This window comes from Uranotaenia lowii, chromosome 3, assembly GCF_029784155.1.
Source record: "Uranotaenia lowii strain MFRU-FL chromosome 3, ASM2978415v1, whole genome shotgun sequence".
Classification (NCBI taxonomy): domain Eukaryota; kingdom Metazoa; phylum Arthropoda; class Insecta; order Diptera; family Culicidae; genus Uranotaenia; species Uranotaenia lowii.
Window position 1 is genome coordinate 109947282 of NC_073693.1, and position 14740 is coordinate 109962021.

At 34.4% G+C, this 14740-nt stretch overlaps 1 protein-coding gene and 1 long non-coding RNA gene across 2 annotated transcripts in view; both read left to right on the forward strand.

Moving 5' to 3' along the window:
• Positions 1-14719, forward strand: part of LOC129754369 (myrosinase 1-like) — a 30150-nt gene extending 15431 nt beyond the window's left edge. The window contains exons 3-6 of the mRNA XM_055750388.1: positions 106-678; positions 740-1051; positions 13960-14198; positions 14262-14719. Of these exons, the coding sequence (XP_055606363.1) occupies positions 106-678; positions 740-1051; positions 13960-14198; positions 14262-14508 (1371 nt within the window). The 3' untranslated portion in view covers positions 14509-14719. The remainder of the gene's footprint in view (positions 1-105; positions 679-739; positions 1052-13959; positions 14199-14261) is intronic.
• LOC129754372 (uncharacterized) lies at positions 2050-4769 on the forward strand. The gene is made up of 3 exons (XR_008739014.1): positions 2050-4280; positions 4345-4541; positions 4593-4769. It is a non-coding gene; the product is annotated as an uncharacterized LOC129754372 (long non-coding RNA).
• Positions 14720-14740: the final 21 nt, after the last annotated feature.

A 14740-nucleotide genomic window follows, 5' to 3' on the forward strand; every position in this document is an offset into this window, starting at 1 on the left:
TTAATGAAGTGAGGTGTGATGGACCTTGATCGTTTAGCTTCGGATTTGTTTGCGGCTTGTGGTTGTGATCGTTTTGGTTTTCTTTTCTTGTATTAAATTTTACAGTGGCGACGAGATGTCGAAATGGTTCGAGAGCTCGGAGTTGACATCTACCGATTTTCGTTGTCGTGGCCTAGGATTCTACCGAGTGGATTCGTGAATAGCGTCAGTAAAAATGGAATCCGATACTATGGTCGATTGATCGATGAGCTGCTGAAGTACAACATAACACCTATGGTGACACTCTATCATTGGGAGCTACCTCAGAGGCTGCAAGATTTGGGTGGATGGTCTAATCCGGAGATGATTCACTACTTCAAGGACTATGCTCGGGTAGCCTTCGAGCAGTTTGGAGATCGAGTCAAGATCTGGACTACATTCAATGAGCCGTGGCATGTTTGTGAGCAGGCTTACGGAATCGACTTCATGGCTCCAGCTCTTGATTATCCTGGTATTCCAAGCTATCTCTGCGCCCATAACTTGCTCAAAGCTCACGCTGAAGCCGTCCATATGTATCGAAGGCAGTTCCAGCCCAAACAACATGGTTCAATCGGGATAACAACAGACATTTCCTGGCCAGAACCTGCATCCTCAAGTGAAGACGATAAGGCTGCCTCGGAATTAAGTCTCCAGTTCTACGTGAATTGACTATCCCTAATAAATCTTTAAAAATATCTAATCGCATTTCCCACTCAAACAGATCGGTTGGTTCGCCCATCCAATTTTCTCCGAGACCGGAAACTATCCGCAGGTGATGATCGACCGGATTGGAGCTCTCAGTCGGCAGCAAGGTTTCCCTCGGTCTCGGCTCCCAACGTTCAGTCCGGAAGAGGTCGATCGGATTCGGGGAACGGCCGACTTTTTCGGTATCAATTCGTACACTTCGGTGTTGGTGCGTAAGAACGATCGGAACAATTCGGCCCAGTTTCCGGTGCCATCGTTCAATCACGATATGGGTGTGGTGGAGTCGGCGGATCCGAGTTGGCCCAAAAGTGGGTCGGTGTGGTTGCATGTAAGTGAAAGATCTTATATAGGTATGAACACATTGCGGGACAAAGTACGAAATATCTCGTAGCTCGTTTTCCGCGAGCCTGCTACATTTGCAACTTTCAAAATAACTCTCAATTTAAAAATTGACGTTCGTTAAGTTAAAAATTTATATAACTTAAACTAATTTAACTTAAAAATATCTACTTAATTTGTAGATAACCAGTTCACTGGCGTTCCAAGCAAAATTTTCCCATGTGTAAAAACGTGCGAACGATAAAAATGTGATTAAAGTTTCAGCTATGTTTCCTTTTTGTTCTCTCAAGTTAAAGTTATTCATTTTACAATGTTTTCTACCAAAAAAATATAATTTCTACAACAAACAGGAAATTAGAGCCAAAAATGCTCCAAGTGTTACTTTTGCCTAAAATCAGAACATATACAAATGCTAGTACTACGAAAAACTGTCTCACGGCTACACTTCTATAACTTTAAAAGGTCGTATTGTTTCCATTTTACCTAAAAAATCACGTTTAACCGTGATTTGAGAAAAACGATCCTCTTTGTTTGTAAAAATGTATAGTAGAGTATCAATCTTGTCTGTAGTGCTTACCAAGAAGTGTTTGCGAAAAATTTTCTAAGTAAATCATTAAGGCTATTTGCTCTTCCCCCATCCTCTATTTAAGTATTTTTTTCGCTGAATAACATTATATTCGACAGTTTAAACCAGGCATGTCAAACTCGTTTAGGTGTGCGGGCCGCATTAAAAAATTTCTATGACATAGAGGGCCGCAGCCAAACCCAGTTAAATCGATACATTCAGCTTTTGTTTTTTTGCAGTAATATTTTACATAAAAATCAGTGGTGTTTTTTTGTGACAATTTAAGACGGGGCTACGCGGGCCGCATTGACCTAAGCCGAGGGCCGCATGCGGCCCGTGAACCCCCAGTTTGACATGCCTGGTTTGAACTCTTCTCGAGGGACTTTTTTTTGATAAAATATACATTTTTCATAGAATTTTCTCTAGTGTGACATTCTTGCGTAAAAATTTCAACATAGAGACAACCAAATTGAAAATAAATTCGTATAAATTCAGACAAAGTATAATTGTTTGTGTTTTTATTCGAAAGTAAACACTTAAAGAGACCGTTTCCAGCAAAAAAGTAAAAATGAACCAAAAGTCACATGGGACAGTTTTGCTTGGAACGGCAGTTCAGTGGTTGTCAAAATTTAAAATTTTGAACTATACTTTTTTCCCTTTATGATTTTTCGACCTTCCAAATTTGACATTTTGGTACCAAATATTTTGTTTAATTAAATAACAAATTTCAAAATCTATAAAAATCGTGTGATGGGAAATCCAGTGTAAAATGACACTATATGTTTTATTTAACAAGTCTGTCGCTTTTTTATAAGTTATCATATAGGTTTTTGCCAAAATATTTCAAGATTTAGATATGGGAGACTGGGATACATGGGCCACTTTTTTTCCATTTCTCCATAACTTTCATATTAAAAAAGACGAAATGAAAAAGATAAATGGTATGGTTTTCTACATTTCTTATCATCATGCATTTTTTTAATTCTTTTACTAAATTATTTTCTCTGAGCTCTGAGCTCTCGTAGGCCACCAAATACAAATAGATCATATTACATGCAATGTATATAAGTTGAATCAAAACTGTTATTTCATAAATCATTTAGTTATTTTGGAGCAATTTCAGGTGAAGATGTGAAAAAAATAGTTGTTTTTGATCGAATAGATTCTTAAACAAGGCTTGCGAACGTTTTAGCATGTTCTTTATATAATATTTATGTTCGTCTCTATCGCATAGAATAAAATTTAAAGAATATTTTCCATAACTTTTCATTTTGTGTCAGATTACTTTACAGATAAAGCATGGATCACTACAAATCTGGACGCGTGAAAACGGGTCTATCTCGGAGCTTTGTAAACGAAAAAAAAATTTTATAATCAAAATGTAGGGTTTTTATTGCACTTCAAAGGAAAAATAAGAAAAAAAAATATTTCGATGTTTTTTTGATAAAATTTCGAACTTTTCGTCTAGAACCACTCATCAAAGTTTGGACACCCTATTCACTGACCTCAGCGGCCATTTTGTTCCACAATCTCTTCATCTCTGTTGCTTCCCGAGTCGTCCTACCATTCTTCTTCATCTTCTGTCTGACAATTGCCCAACATTTTCGATACACGGAAAAACTCAGCAACTCATAAAATGTGTTGTAATTACACCTTGGTTGTAACTAACCCTCTGATGCTCAAAATATGTATAACCGAAAATCAAATTTGGGTTGCCAAAATACAGAATTGACTAAATAGTTGACATCGTTTAAACATTTCTGTATAAAAAGTTGTTGTTGTTGGAATGTTAGTCAAAAGGGATGCCAGTTAACCCTTTAATGCATAGTGTTGTTTTAAAACAACACTAATAAAAATCAAAATATCCCGAAAACGCGTGGATATTTTTGAGTAATGTATTCACTAAAAATATTCTAGAGATTAAAAGAAATCAGCCCATGGTATTTTTTTTACAATATTTTAACTTATTTGTGAGATATTGAACAAAGTATGCAGAAAAATTGCGAAAATTATATTTATTTCTATTTTTGAAAAAAGTAGTTTTTGGAAAATCGCTGTTATCTCTTCAGATATGCAAATTCTAACATTTTTTTTAATCTCAATCAATCACAAACATCTTCCTGCACCCAATCAACAAGGTTTTGAAGAAATTAGCAAAACCGTATTGAAATGAACTAAGAATTTAAAAAATTATTTTTAAACTTTTGGGGGCCATAACTTTTATAATACTCAAAATAACGATTTCAAACCTGTTAAGTTTTGTTATTCGAATTAAAATGTTATTATTTCACTGAATCAATAACTGCAATTCTCATTTAAAAAAAAGTCATGCATTAAAGGGTTAAAGCGTGACAAGAACAAATTGCCGGTCTGGTGGTCGACGGAGGGCATCTATTTCAGTGTACATCCATCCGGATGTGGACCTCCAGGTGCTGCTCCCCAATGGGAGGAGCCAGTGGAGCAGCTCCTGGTGCCATTCCTACGATACGATGGTGGTTCTGTCGGTGGTCAGCGGATGGACGGAGCATAAGGCTCCGGACAAACGAACCTAGCATTGTCACCAAGCAAGGCTCATGGGAAAAGCTTGACGACCGTTCACCAGCAGAAAAATTGCAGTCTCCGTGTCTCTGGACGAAGTACCGGCCCGATCAAGGTATTTTTGTTTTGTTTTTAGTTTACCATAAGATTTCAAAATCTTTTAAAAAATCCACTTCCAGGTGATACCAACCTCAAACGGTTTAGATTACCAAGTATGAAGGAGCAAGAGTGGAAGCTGGAAAGGAAGTAAAAAATATATCCGGCAATCTTCCTTTTATTTTTATTCGGAATTGGACTTTGGTCTCTTATGCTCAGTACCAAAGAAGCCACGGTAGAACAAAACGGCACTATCGAGTTCTAAGGATTCTAGACAGCGGTAGGTTCAATCAATCAAATTTTATTTTTTAACTAACAATTGGTTTTAAAGGTCCCCAATTACCCCCCACGGCATACCTCCAAGGCCAGCTGAAGTACCACATCACAAGCAGTCTCATTGAAATCTGAGGAAGCTGAAAAACATCAATAATGCCACCATGATATCAGCGGGATCTGAGTCAATCACCGCCGAATTGATTTAAATTTAGATATTTTTATATGTATATGTTTGTATGCGCAGTTTTATATTTTTCAAAATGTATTTTTATAAATAAAGAATTAGAATAAATAATATTTTTTATAGTAAATCATTTTTAATTTGCTGAAATTTATTTTATTCGTGAGAAAACAATTTCTTAATTGCTGGCATCCCTTCAAAATATACAGAATTGACTAACTGGGTGAAAGCTTTCGAATGTGTAAAAGCTTTTTGCTCATGCTCTGTGTAAAGCGCCCAAACATAAAACTAAGTGGAGACACTTTTCTCGAATCTGTATGGATTTTTATACAGAACAGAGTAACTTTGTTTACCGTGTAGGGCGGAATTGAGGGCAGTTGGGTGGGTTGATGTCCTTTTCAACAAAATCCACCCGTTGGCCGAATACCACTGTAGTATATCCTAGGTGTAGTGGCAGCATGCCAAATCTGGCGAAAACTTTACTGGTCTTTTGTGAGATCTATGGTACGAAAAAAAAAACATTTTTTAAGGCACTCCTCCTTGTACATTTCGGAGTCTATGGTCTCGTTTTTCACAAAAACCGGGGTTTTTCGTCCGCAGCTGCAAATACCTTGCCAGATCAAACACTTTCTTGCAAACTGGTCATCAAAAACGAATTCTAACTTGCCGGAGACATCACCCCGACCAGTGCAGTGAACCAATGCAGTGGCTTTATGAAATTTTTGGCCAGGAAGCTGCCCAAAATCCATCTTCGCGTACGTTTCGTCATCCATGAGGATGCATCCGTCGTACTTCGTTGGAATCTTGTTGTAAAACTTCAGGGCACGTCCTTTGGCTACTAAATTCTGCTTCAATGTCTGGTTTGGTTGCTTACTGGCCCGACAGGATCGTATTCCTTCGCGGAGACTAATCCTTCTGACGGTGTTCCGGTCGACGTTGAATTTCTTGGCGATGTCGTAGTCCGACTACCCTGTGTTTGCCTTGATCGTTCTCAACACCTTCAAATGCAGTTTCTGATTCTTAGGTCCACTATAACGCTTGGTATGAACCTGCCGATTGATAGTATGCATCTCACGGAAACGTTTGATAACGCTGCACACGGTATATTTGAGCATTTTTAACGATTTCGCGATTTTTTTTAACCCAACCACGTCGGTTTTTAACGTGAGTGTCCAAAATTTATTTTCGTCTCGCGGCTTCCATCACGTGTAACTTTGTTGGAACAAAACGAATCGTAATGAAATTTTCAGCACGGATAGAGGAAATATTTCCGAACAAAGTACTGTCAAAACATTCCAGATCCAACAACTAGAAGCGCAATGGTATAATAAACAGTGCGTCCAGATTTTGGATGATCCATGCTTTAGGTTGAATGTATTTTAATTTATGAATATGTAAAAAAACACCAGAATATAGGTGGCCTAAGATACCCCACAAGCTATAATTTGCAAATTGGTTGCGTTTGGGTGACTTTTTGATAATTTATAGCGAATTCCTTTTCCATATAAAAGAGCATGTAAAAACTAAGATCGATTTAAGTATGTACATTTACAAGTGTGGCGAGATGAAATGCTAAGTAGCAGAATTTGTAAAGACATGAAGAACAAGCGGATAGGCAAGCAACAGATGAGCTTTGTAGGGTAAAGTTTTGGAAAGGTTTTGAAAAATGTAGGTTGGATTGTGTACTGTGAACATACAATCGCGCCCGATTTTTTAAAATGTTACCATCGAGTTTAAAATTGTCGATAAAACATTTTTTTTTCAAAAGTGGATTTTGTATTATTTTTTCTATCACTACCTCACTTTTATCAAAAATACTATTGATCAAACGCAAAAATGAAGTTCAAATAAACGAAAACAAATAAATTCAATAAAAGAGATTTACAGTTTGGATATTAGTACAAGTACATTTTTTTTGAATATTTCCAAAGTTTAATATTTGCCCGCATAATCAATTACAATATATAGAGAATATTCTATATTGTCTCTAAACGTTATCGTTTATTGTAAAGTGAACAGTATATGTACAATAACACAGACCATATTAACAATCTGTATTATGATTATCTGTTAAAGTACCATATGGGGAAAGGGCTGTTAAGCATGTTTACCATTCAAAAAGAGCGATTTTTTTGAACAAATATTTCATGCTACATTATTGGATACGGTTAAAATATCATCCACTTTTGGCGAGCAAAACAATCTACCTGAATGTTCTAGCTACGTTGGAATACAAAATCATAGATTTCATCAACTTCAATGGATATAGTTTGCTTATAGTAGTTTGTAGTAAAAATAACGCTCAATCATACGTTCCGCATATTGTAAAATATTTTTAAAAAGAGCTTCCCTGTACCATAACCAATATAGTTCCAATTCTTTCCCACAAAAAATAAAATAAAATTAAAAAATTTAAATGTTGAGATTTTTATTTTTTATTTCTGATATTATACATGGATTATACAATCTTACCTATTTGTGCAGATCTGCATTGTTCAGCCTTTCAGTAGATTTTTTTTCCGCTCTCCGCTCAGCAGAGATCTTTGTTTCTGTAATTTCATTAGTTTTATTTAATCTCACTAGTTTTTATCGATAATATAATATAGTTTTACTTACTTTTCGCGTTCTGTGTGTTTTTCTCAGCGTGATTCTTTTTTTTCGGAGCCATTTTGAACACAGTTTTCAGTTCCGAACCTGGCGTGGGGTTGCCGACACAAATTTTAACGAAGTGAAGTGAAAATTAGCAGATGCTGAACCCAAGAGCGAAAAAATGCATAAGCTCACAACTACATCTTAAAATAACAATATTAGTTATTATCCGCAAGAGGTGAAATGATAACGACTTGTCTAACTCATACAATGTTGTCAATGTTGTTTTTTTTTTAATTTAATGTCTAATGCTAAGAAAATATAAGGAAACTTTGTCGTACACTGTTAGAGTCCTGGATAAGGTCCAGAGACAATATTCAAAGGTTGCAAATTTTTATTCTCTTATTATACTATACTTACTAAATCATATATCATATTGTCACTGTCACTGATACGATCCTGTCATAATTTATTGAGGTAATAAAATTTTGAACATGTATAATGAAATGATACTTGGAAGATATTTCATACTGGTACTGCTACCAATATATTAAGTTAATAGTTAGTACTATATCCCCAACTGTTTTTAATTATGCGGGTGGAGCATCACTCAAAAACTGCTCTACTGAGATTTTTTTAATTCCATTTTCAGATTCAGTGTCCGATTTAACAATAATAATTTGGGTCAGTCGATGAAGTTCACGATATTTTTGATTTTGTAAACAAGGGTAATAAGTGCTCCTGTTTGTATAGAGTTTTTTTTATTCTAGCTTTTTTTCCTATATTTAATTTCAGATTCGATTTATTTTAAGAAATACGTACTGCAATGGTAGTGAACTAAACAACTGTTAATTTCTCAAAAAATTCAGCAAAGACCAAGATTACCGTTTCTTGCAAATTAGTTCTTGAGTGCAGATAAATAGCTGTTAATTATTAAATAAAACATTATTTAAATCTTGAGTTTCCTGGAATAAATGCATTTTTTTTTTATTTAAATGAAGTTATTGCGTTCCAAAGCTTATCGAAGGTTTAAATCTAAACACTATCTTAACATTTTATAATATTTGATTTTAGCAGCGGAATTTTCGAGTGAAGACTGAAGGATCATCACGTAGAAGAATTAAAAGAATTTTTTTAAAACAGTGATTATTTCCAACATTTGACTCAGAATAGGAAGCCGGTATCCATTAAAAAAATTGTTTCAGTTTGATGCAAATCGGAATCAATCTAGTAAAAAATATAGACATGGGATGGTCTTTTGAATACTCTCTATGTGTACAACTACAAAGGGAAAAACGACCAAGGGCCAAGGACTATAAGAACAATTATTCAATCAAATTTAGACACTGGTACTCAGCCAACTACAATAATTTAAAAAGTTGAAGAGGTTGAATAGGTTAACGAACTTATTTTGGACCGGGTATATATTTTGGACCACCTTGTAACTATTTGACAAAATTTTACTCATGAATCCAGTTTGTCAGGAAAATTGCCACAAACATAGATAAGGCTTCATATAACTCTACTCATATACAACAATAAACCGAGTCGATTTTGGGTCATTTTCGAATTTTTCAAACACTGGGGTCTATAAAGCTTCGTTTTGGTTTAAAACTTATCCATGATATTTTCAGAATTTTAGTAACGTTTACATGAGTAAATTTGAACTTTTAGGTTTGTATGGGAATATTGAATATTGAAATCAACATCATTTTTGTTTCTTCTGTGGAACCGAACCTGCTAATGGATTTTGTACTAATTTATAAATTCTATAAAGGAAATTTTCCGTTGAACAACTTTGTCCAAGACCGTAACTTCGTATTTTATTAGGCGAAAAATTTATAAGCTGTATAACAGAGGTATGTCTTTTAGAATTGAAAAAACAACAAATTCAATAGACATCACTGCTGGGTGCCTAGCGAGGATTGCATGACTACTTTTAAGAAAGAGTTTTTTACCTTTATAATGCTCAAGTAATCTAATGATTCATTGAATGGTCACTTGAAAGCTTACTCTGCCTCGAATTAAGCATCTACAACATTTTACTCAGCTCAAGGTTATATTTCTTATCGACACTTTGAGGTTTCAGAGTCGAAGCTCGGTTTTGGACTGAGACCATGATAAAAAGTGTTCCTAGAAATATAAAGCGTTTATTTTATATCGACATTTGAATTATTAAATTCTTCAAATTAATATTTTAATATGGCTTCTACGGTAATAAAAATTATACTTGAAAAATTTGTTGCTTGAAGAATTGAGGCTGAAACTTCTAGATAATACCTGGGCTCGCTACTTTTATATCATGACTAAGCTTTCCAGATTTTTTTTTGAACATACCCGGGTACTCAGAAAAAATTTTTGACTATTACGTGTCACTGAAACTGCAACCTTTAAAATAAATTAACCTGTAATTAACAAAACCTGTAATTTTAAATTGTTTTCCTTGAAAGTTAACGAAGATTCATTAATTATTACAGCAAACGTACAGTGAAAAAGTTGTACACTAAAAATTAAATGTCACGTAATTTGTTTTTCGACCTGTAAAATTACGGTAAATGTCCTGCTCCCTTTTGTTACAGGACATTTGCGTAATTTTACAGGAAATAATTTTTGCTGTCTAGTATCCGGGAGTTTTACCTAAAATCCTGGAAAAAACGGGAATTGATATTCACAATAATCGACTAAAAACCAGACTTTATCCAGAAAAATCTTGTCAAAAATCAGATATTTTCCATAAAAAAGCAAGAGAAATGAGTAAAGATAAATACGTTAAAATAATTCATTTCATAAGCACATCAGCGAGATTCAAATTTATTTAAATAATTAAAAAAAAAGTAAAACAAATATGGTTATTCGCAAAGATCATGAATTATGCAGCTAAATATTTCTTTTATTTTGGAATTTTTTAAAAATTAGGATACATTCTGGCAAAACCCAGGTTTTTTTTTCTTAATATCCGAGAAATCGCCTGGGTCGGGCATTTATCATTTTTTCTCTGAAATTCCGGTCAAGCCCGGATAATATCGGGCAATCTGAAATGCTTGACCTGTGGCTGAATTGACGCTAATAAAAACATAGGGGATGAATGACACGAGAGTGTTAAAATCCCAGAAAAACAAAAACTGCTTATAAAAACACCAGCGCACTATGGGATTTGAGGCGGCAAAAAGTCAAAAATTAACTCCATCGTAATGATATTTGTCATATACCAGTTTGTAACTTTATATTCAACTAAGAAATCTTCAATTTTTCAAATCATTATCATAAGTACATATCATTTCACAGACATCAGACTTGAAAATGTTTGAAAAACTTACTTCAGATCCAATAATATTCAATTTAATCTTTCTCCTATAAAAAAAAATGCTACATCAATTTCCAATACATCGTTAGAAAGCATATTTTCTCTGCTTATTTGTGAAATATTTTTCATTTTTACACGGTTAACAAAATAGCGTAAAAAATGAGTAATTTTATAATTTTCTGTAAGGGTTTAAACATTTTGATATCTATGAAAAAAGCCTAGCGTTGCCCGAAACTTTTTTGTCTTTGATATATAGCTACGGGTCTAAATCATCGAATGAAAGAAAGAATAGCTGCACATATCTGCATCCTCCAGAATCATGATAAAACCAAAAAATGGGTAATTTTTAACCATTTTGGAAAAATAGTATGTTTTATGTTAAACATCATTAAGCAAACATTGTTCATAACATGTAAGAAGATAATTGTAGTCGATTGTGACCAAAAGCTTTGATAGAATTCCGATTTCTGTAGAATTAACTGAAATTTTTTAAAAAGCTACTTTTTTCCCAAATATTACACAGCAAAAATTATTTCCTGTAAAATTACTCAAATGTCCTGTAACAAAAAGGAGCAGGACATATACCGTAATTTTACAGGTCGGAAAACAAACTACGTGACATTTAATTTTTAGAGTACAACTTTTTTACAGTACATTTGCTGTAATAATTAATGAATCTTCGTTGACTTTCAAGGAAAACAATTTAAAATTACAGATTTTGTTAATTACAGGTTGATTTATTTTAAAGGTTGCAGTTTCAGTGACACGTAATAGTCAAAAAAAAATTTCTGTGTATAATAACTTTATTATTGTATTTTTTGCATATACTCTCTAATTCATCAGAAAAAAAATGAATAATCATGAACAAAAATAATCACGCGTTTCCGAGATAATTTTGTTTAAACAAGTTTTGTTTCAAAACTATGCATTTTTACGAGTTAATGTACCAATTTTATTGGCCTTTATGAGCACACATGCAAAACCAGAGCTGAAAATAGTTTATATTGATGTAATCAGTTAAGCTACAACATTAGGAATAGTTCCTAAATAACACGCTTATAATTGGAACATGGAATTATATTTTTTATTGCACATTTGATATTAAAATGTCGTTTTTCACTATTATCTTCACCATAAAGCAGGCCTCAAGCAGCACCGCTCACAGAAAAAGAAATAGATCGATCCTGGACCCGCTCTTTTCCAGAAGATCGAACAATCCTACTAAGAGTTAGAACCATTCAGGATTGATTTTAAGAGTTAAAATATCTTCAGTTAGGTTGGAAAAAATATAAAACCCCGTAAAAAGGCGGGGTTAGAAAAACATCACTTAATTGACAAATCTGTACATTTTTTGGTAGTAAACTATTTTTCTAAATTTTGATAGGAAAAGAAAGGCTGGCACTTTGTCCTCGGGGGTCAGATTCAGCTCTTAATAACTTTATACAATTCTTTTTTGTCCAATTTAGTTAAGTTTTGATAACGTTTTGTAGGAATATATCAAGATATAACCTCAATTCACTGTTCCTTATATTCAATTGCAGATGCATCAAAAGCTTCCAAAACACTCGTGCTTCTCAGTTTAGAGGTGTATCAACCAGCTAAGGTTTTCAAATTCAAAATATTTTTATTTGAAGATAAATCTTAAATGGTCCGGAGTTATTTTAGGAGTAGATATGTAACAGTTTTGATGATCTCGTTTGAGAAAATCTATGGTATGCTCACCGTTACGTAACGACTTTTTCCTTAAAAATTTCAGTTTAATCGCAGCTATTTTGACGTCATACAATTTTTGCAGAATGATATGCAAACCAAAATCAGCTTAAAATTTGTAAGCTTCAACATGATTGAAACTGGTTTGTAACCTTTCCTCTTTAAAGATTCTGAGATAGACTCCTTTAAATATGTATTGAATATCCGTGAAATAACCGTTGGAAAATTGAATATTAGGTACATTATCCCCCAAGAACTCAATTCAACCTTAAGACGGAAATTTAACTCTTTTTCTCAATTGATTTATTAATTTTGTTTATTTGAACGAATATCACTAAGTGGAGTATATTTTGCATAACAATTTATGCTCCTTGAACAATATGAAGTAAATAAAGTAGATCATCAGTAAACAAGCACAGAGCAACTCGGAATCATTTTGTTTTATTAGAAAGTTATCATCAATGAGTACTAAGAAGCGATTTGGATTGATATTAATTCCCTTTTGAAGAACGTTAAAAAAATTTATGTAAAAATTTTTTCACATCTTTTTCTAACCTTCGAAAATCTGTATTTAAAAACATGAGAAGATGGACGGAGTAAATTGTTTTGCTAGTATACAGAGGTGACCGGTGCTGAAGCATGAATAATTAACCTTTCAAACCCTTTTCTGTCATTTCCTTCTATCAATTGATTACTAGGATGTGGCCGGCGCCGTTTTTGATGTTCAAAAAGAGAGCAACATTTTTGGACATTGTGAATGTGCTGTCAATCCCAGACACCATTCTTCTGAACTCTGATCAAATCTGCTGGCCTCGTTCAATCACCGAGTATCAACCATTTGTGATATGGAACCTGTTCTGAGCCTACGATCATGGAGTTCGTAATACTTAGAGTGCAAAAATAAAATGACCCAAATAAAAAAATTGTTCCTAGATAAGTTAAAAACAAGAATAACCTTATACGAAAAAATACGTTTGCAAAATTAGTGAACAAGCATTTTGGGTTCAATGATTTAAGGTGGATGTGAGTAGTCAATCAAGCTAAGATAATATAAAGCCCTTTTTGGGACTCAGTTTTTGCTGACTGTTGTTTAAGACAAAAGACCTTAATTTACCAAGTTATATAAGAATTTTGAATATCCAATTCAGATACATCAGTTTAGATACTCCTTTTGACCATTCTATTATAGTTCTGAACCATTTTGGAGATGAAATTCTGAAAAAGCCGATGTCACATGGCGTTTGCACTTACCCCGTATTATTATCTGTGTGTACTGGGTGACAATTTTACAAAAAATACCTGCTTTCACTTGACTATCAGTCCCAAACACTAACCTTTCGAAGTATAAGCTGATTTGAATGCACTTCTTTGTAGTCAAAATATGCAAAACAAAAACACACTTCTTAAATTCGTGTGTAAGTAAACGAACAGTACAGTGTTTTTTGTGAATAATTTGAATAAAGATTAGTTTATATATGTCTAATATATTGTTTGGGCATTAAAAACAACTTTAAGAAGAAGAAATTATTTTGTAACAGAGAAAAGTTGAACCTTATTTAGTAAAGTTTCTGTTATACAGACACGAATTTCAACTATCCAGTTCAAAGATTTTTACTGAAACCCAATATTATTCTCCAGGTTGTGCCAATGGGAATGAACAAGCTGCTCAATTGGATCCGCAAGGAATACCGGAACCCACCGATCTACGTGACGGAAAACGGTGTCAGCGATCGAGGCGGCACCAACGATCTGAAGCGCATCGACTACTTCAACTCGTACCTGGAAGCCGTGCTGGACGCCATCGAAGACGGTTGCAACGTGCAGATGTACATCGCCTGGAGTTTGATGGACAGTTACGAGTGGAAGGCCGGCTATACGTGAGTTGACTTCATATTTGGCCTTATAGAACTTCGAGAAATAATGGTTTTTTGTTCTTACAGTGAAAAGTTTGGACTGTACCACGTGGACTTCACCAGTCCCAATCGCACGAGAACTCCCAAGGCATCGGCCAAGGTGTACTCCAACATTGTTCGAACCCATCGGATAGATTGGAGCTATCGACCTGCCCCGGAAGTTATGATCCAAGCTCCGTCGCCCTATCGATCTACCGGTGGAGCGCTTGTTCCTGTGATATTCCTGATGATTACTGCCGTCGCATTTGCACTCAAGTTTACCTACTGTAGATAGATAGGGGAAGGCCGCTGGAGAGACAGGGACGTGATAGGTCGTGAATCTCAAAGTGCCGATATAGTATTCTTTAATGTATTTTAGGCAGTAAGGAAACCGAAGTCATGTTGTTTAAACCATTGAATATACCTAATTTGTTATGTGTAAAATGAGGAAACCGTATTTAAACCGCTCGTAAGTTCCAATCGAAAGAATAAAAACAACATTTTTTTAATGATGAAATGTTTTATTC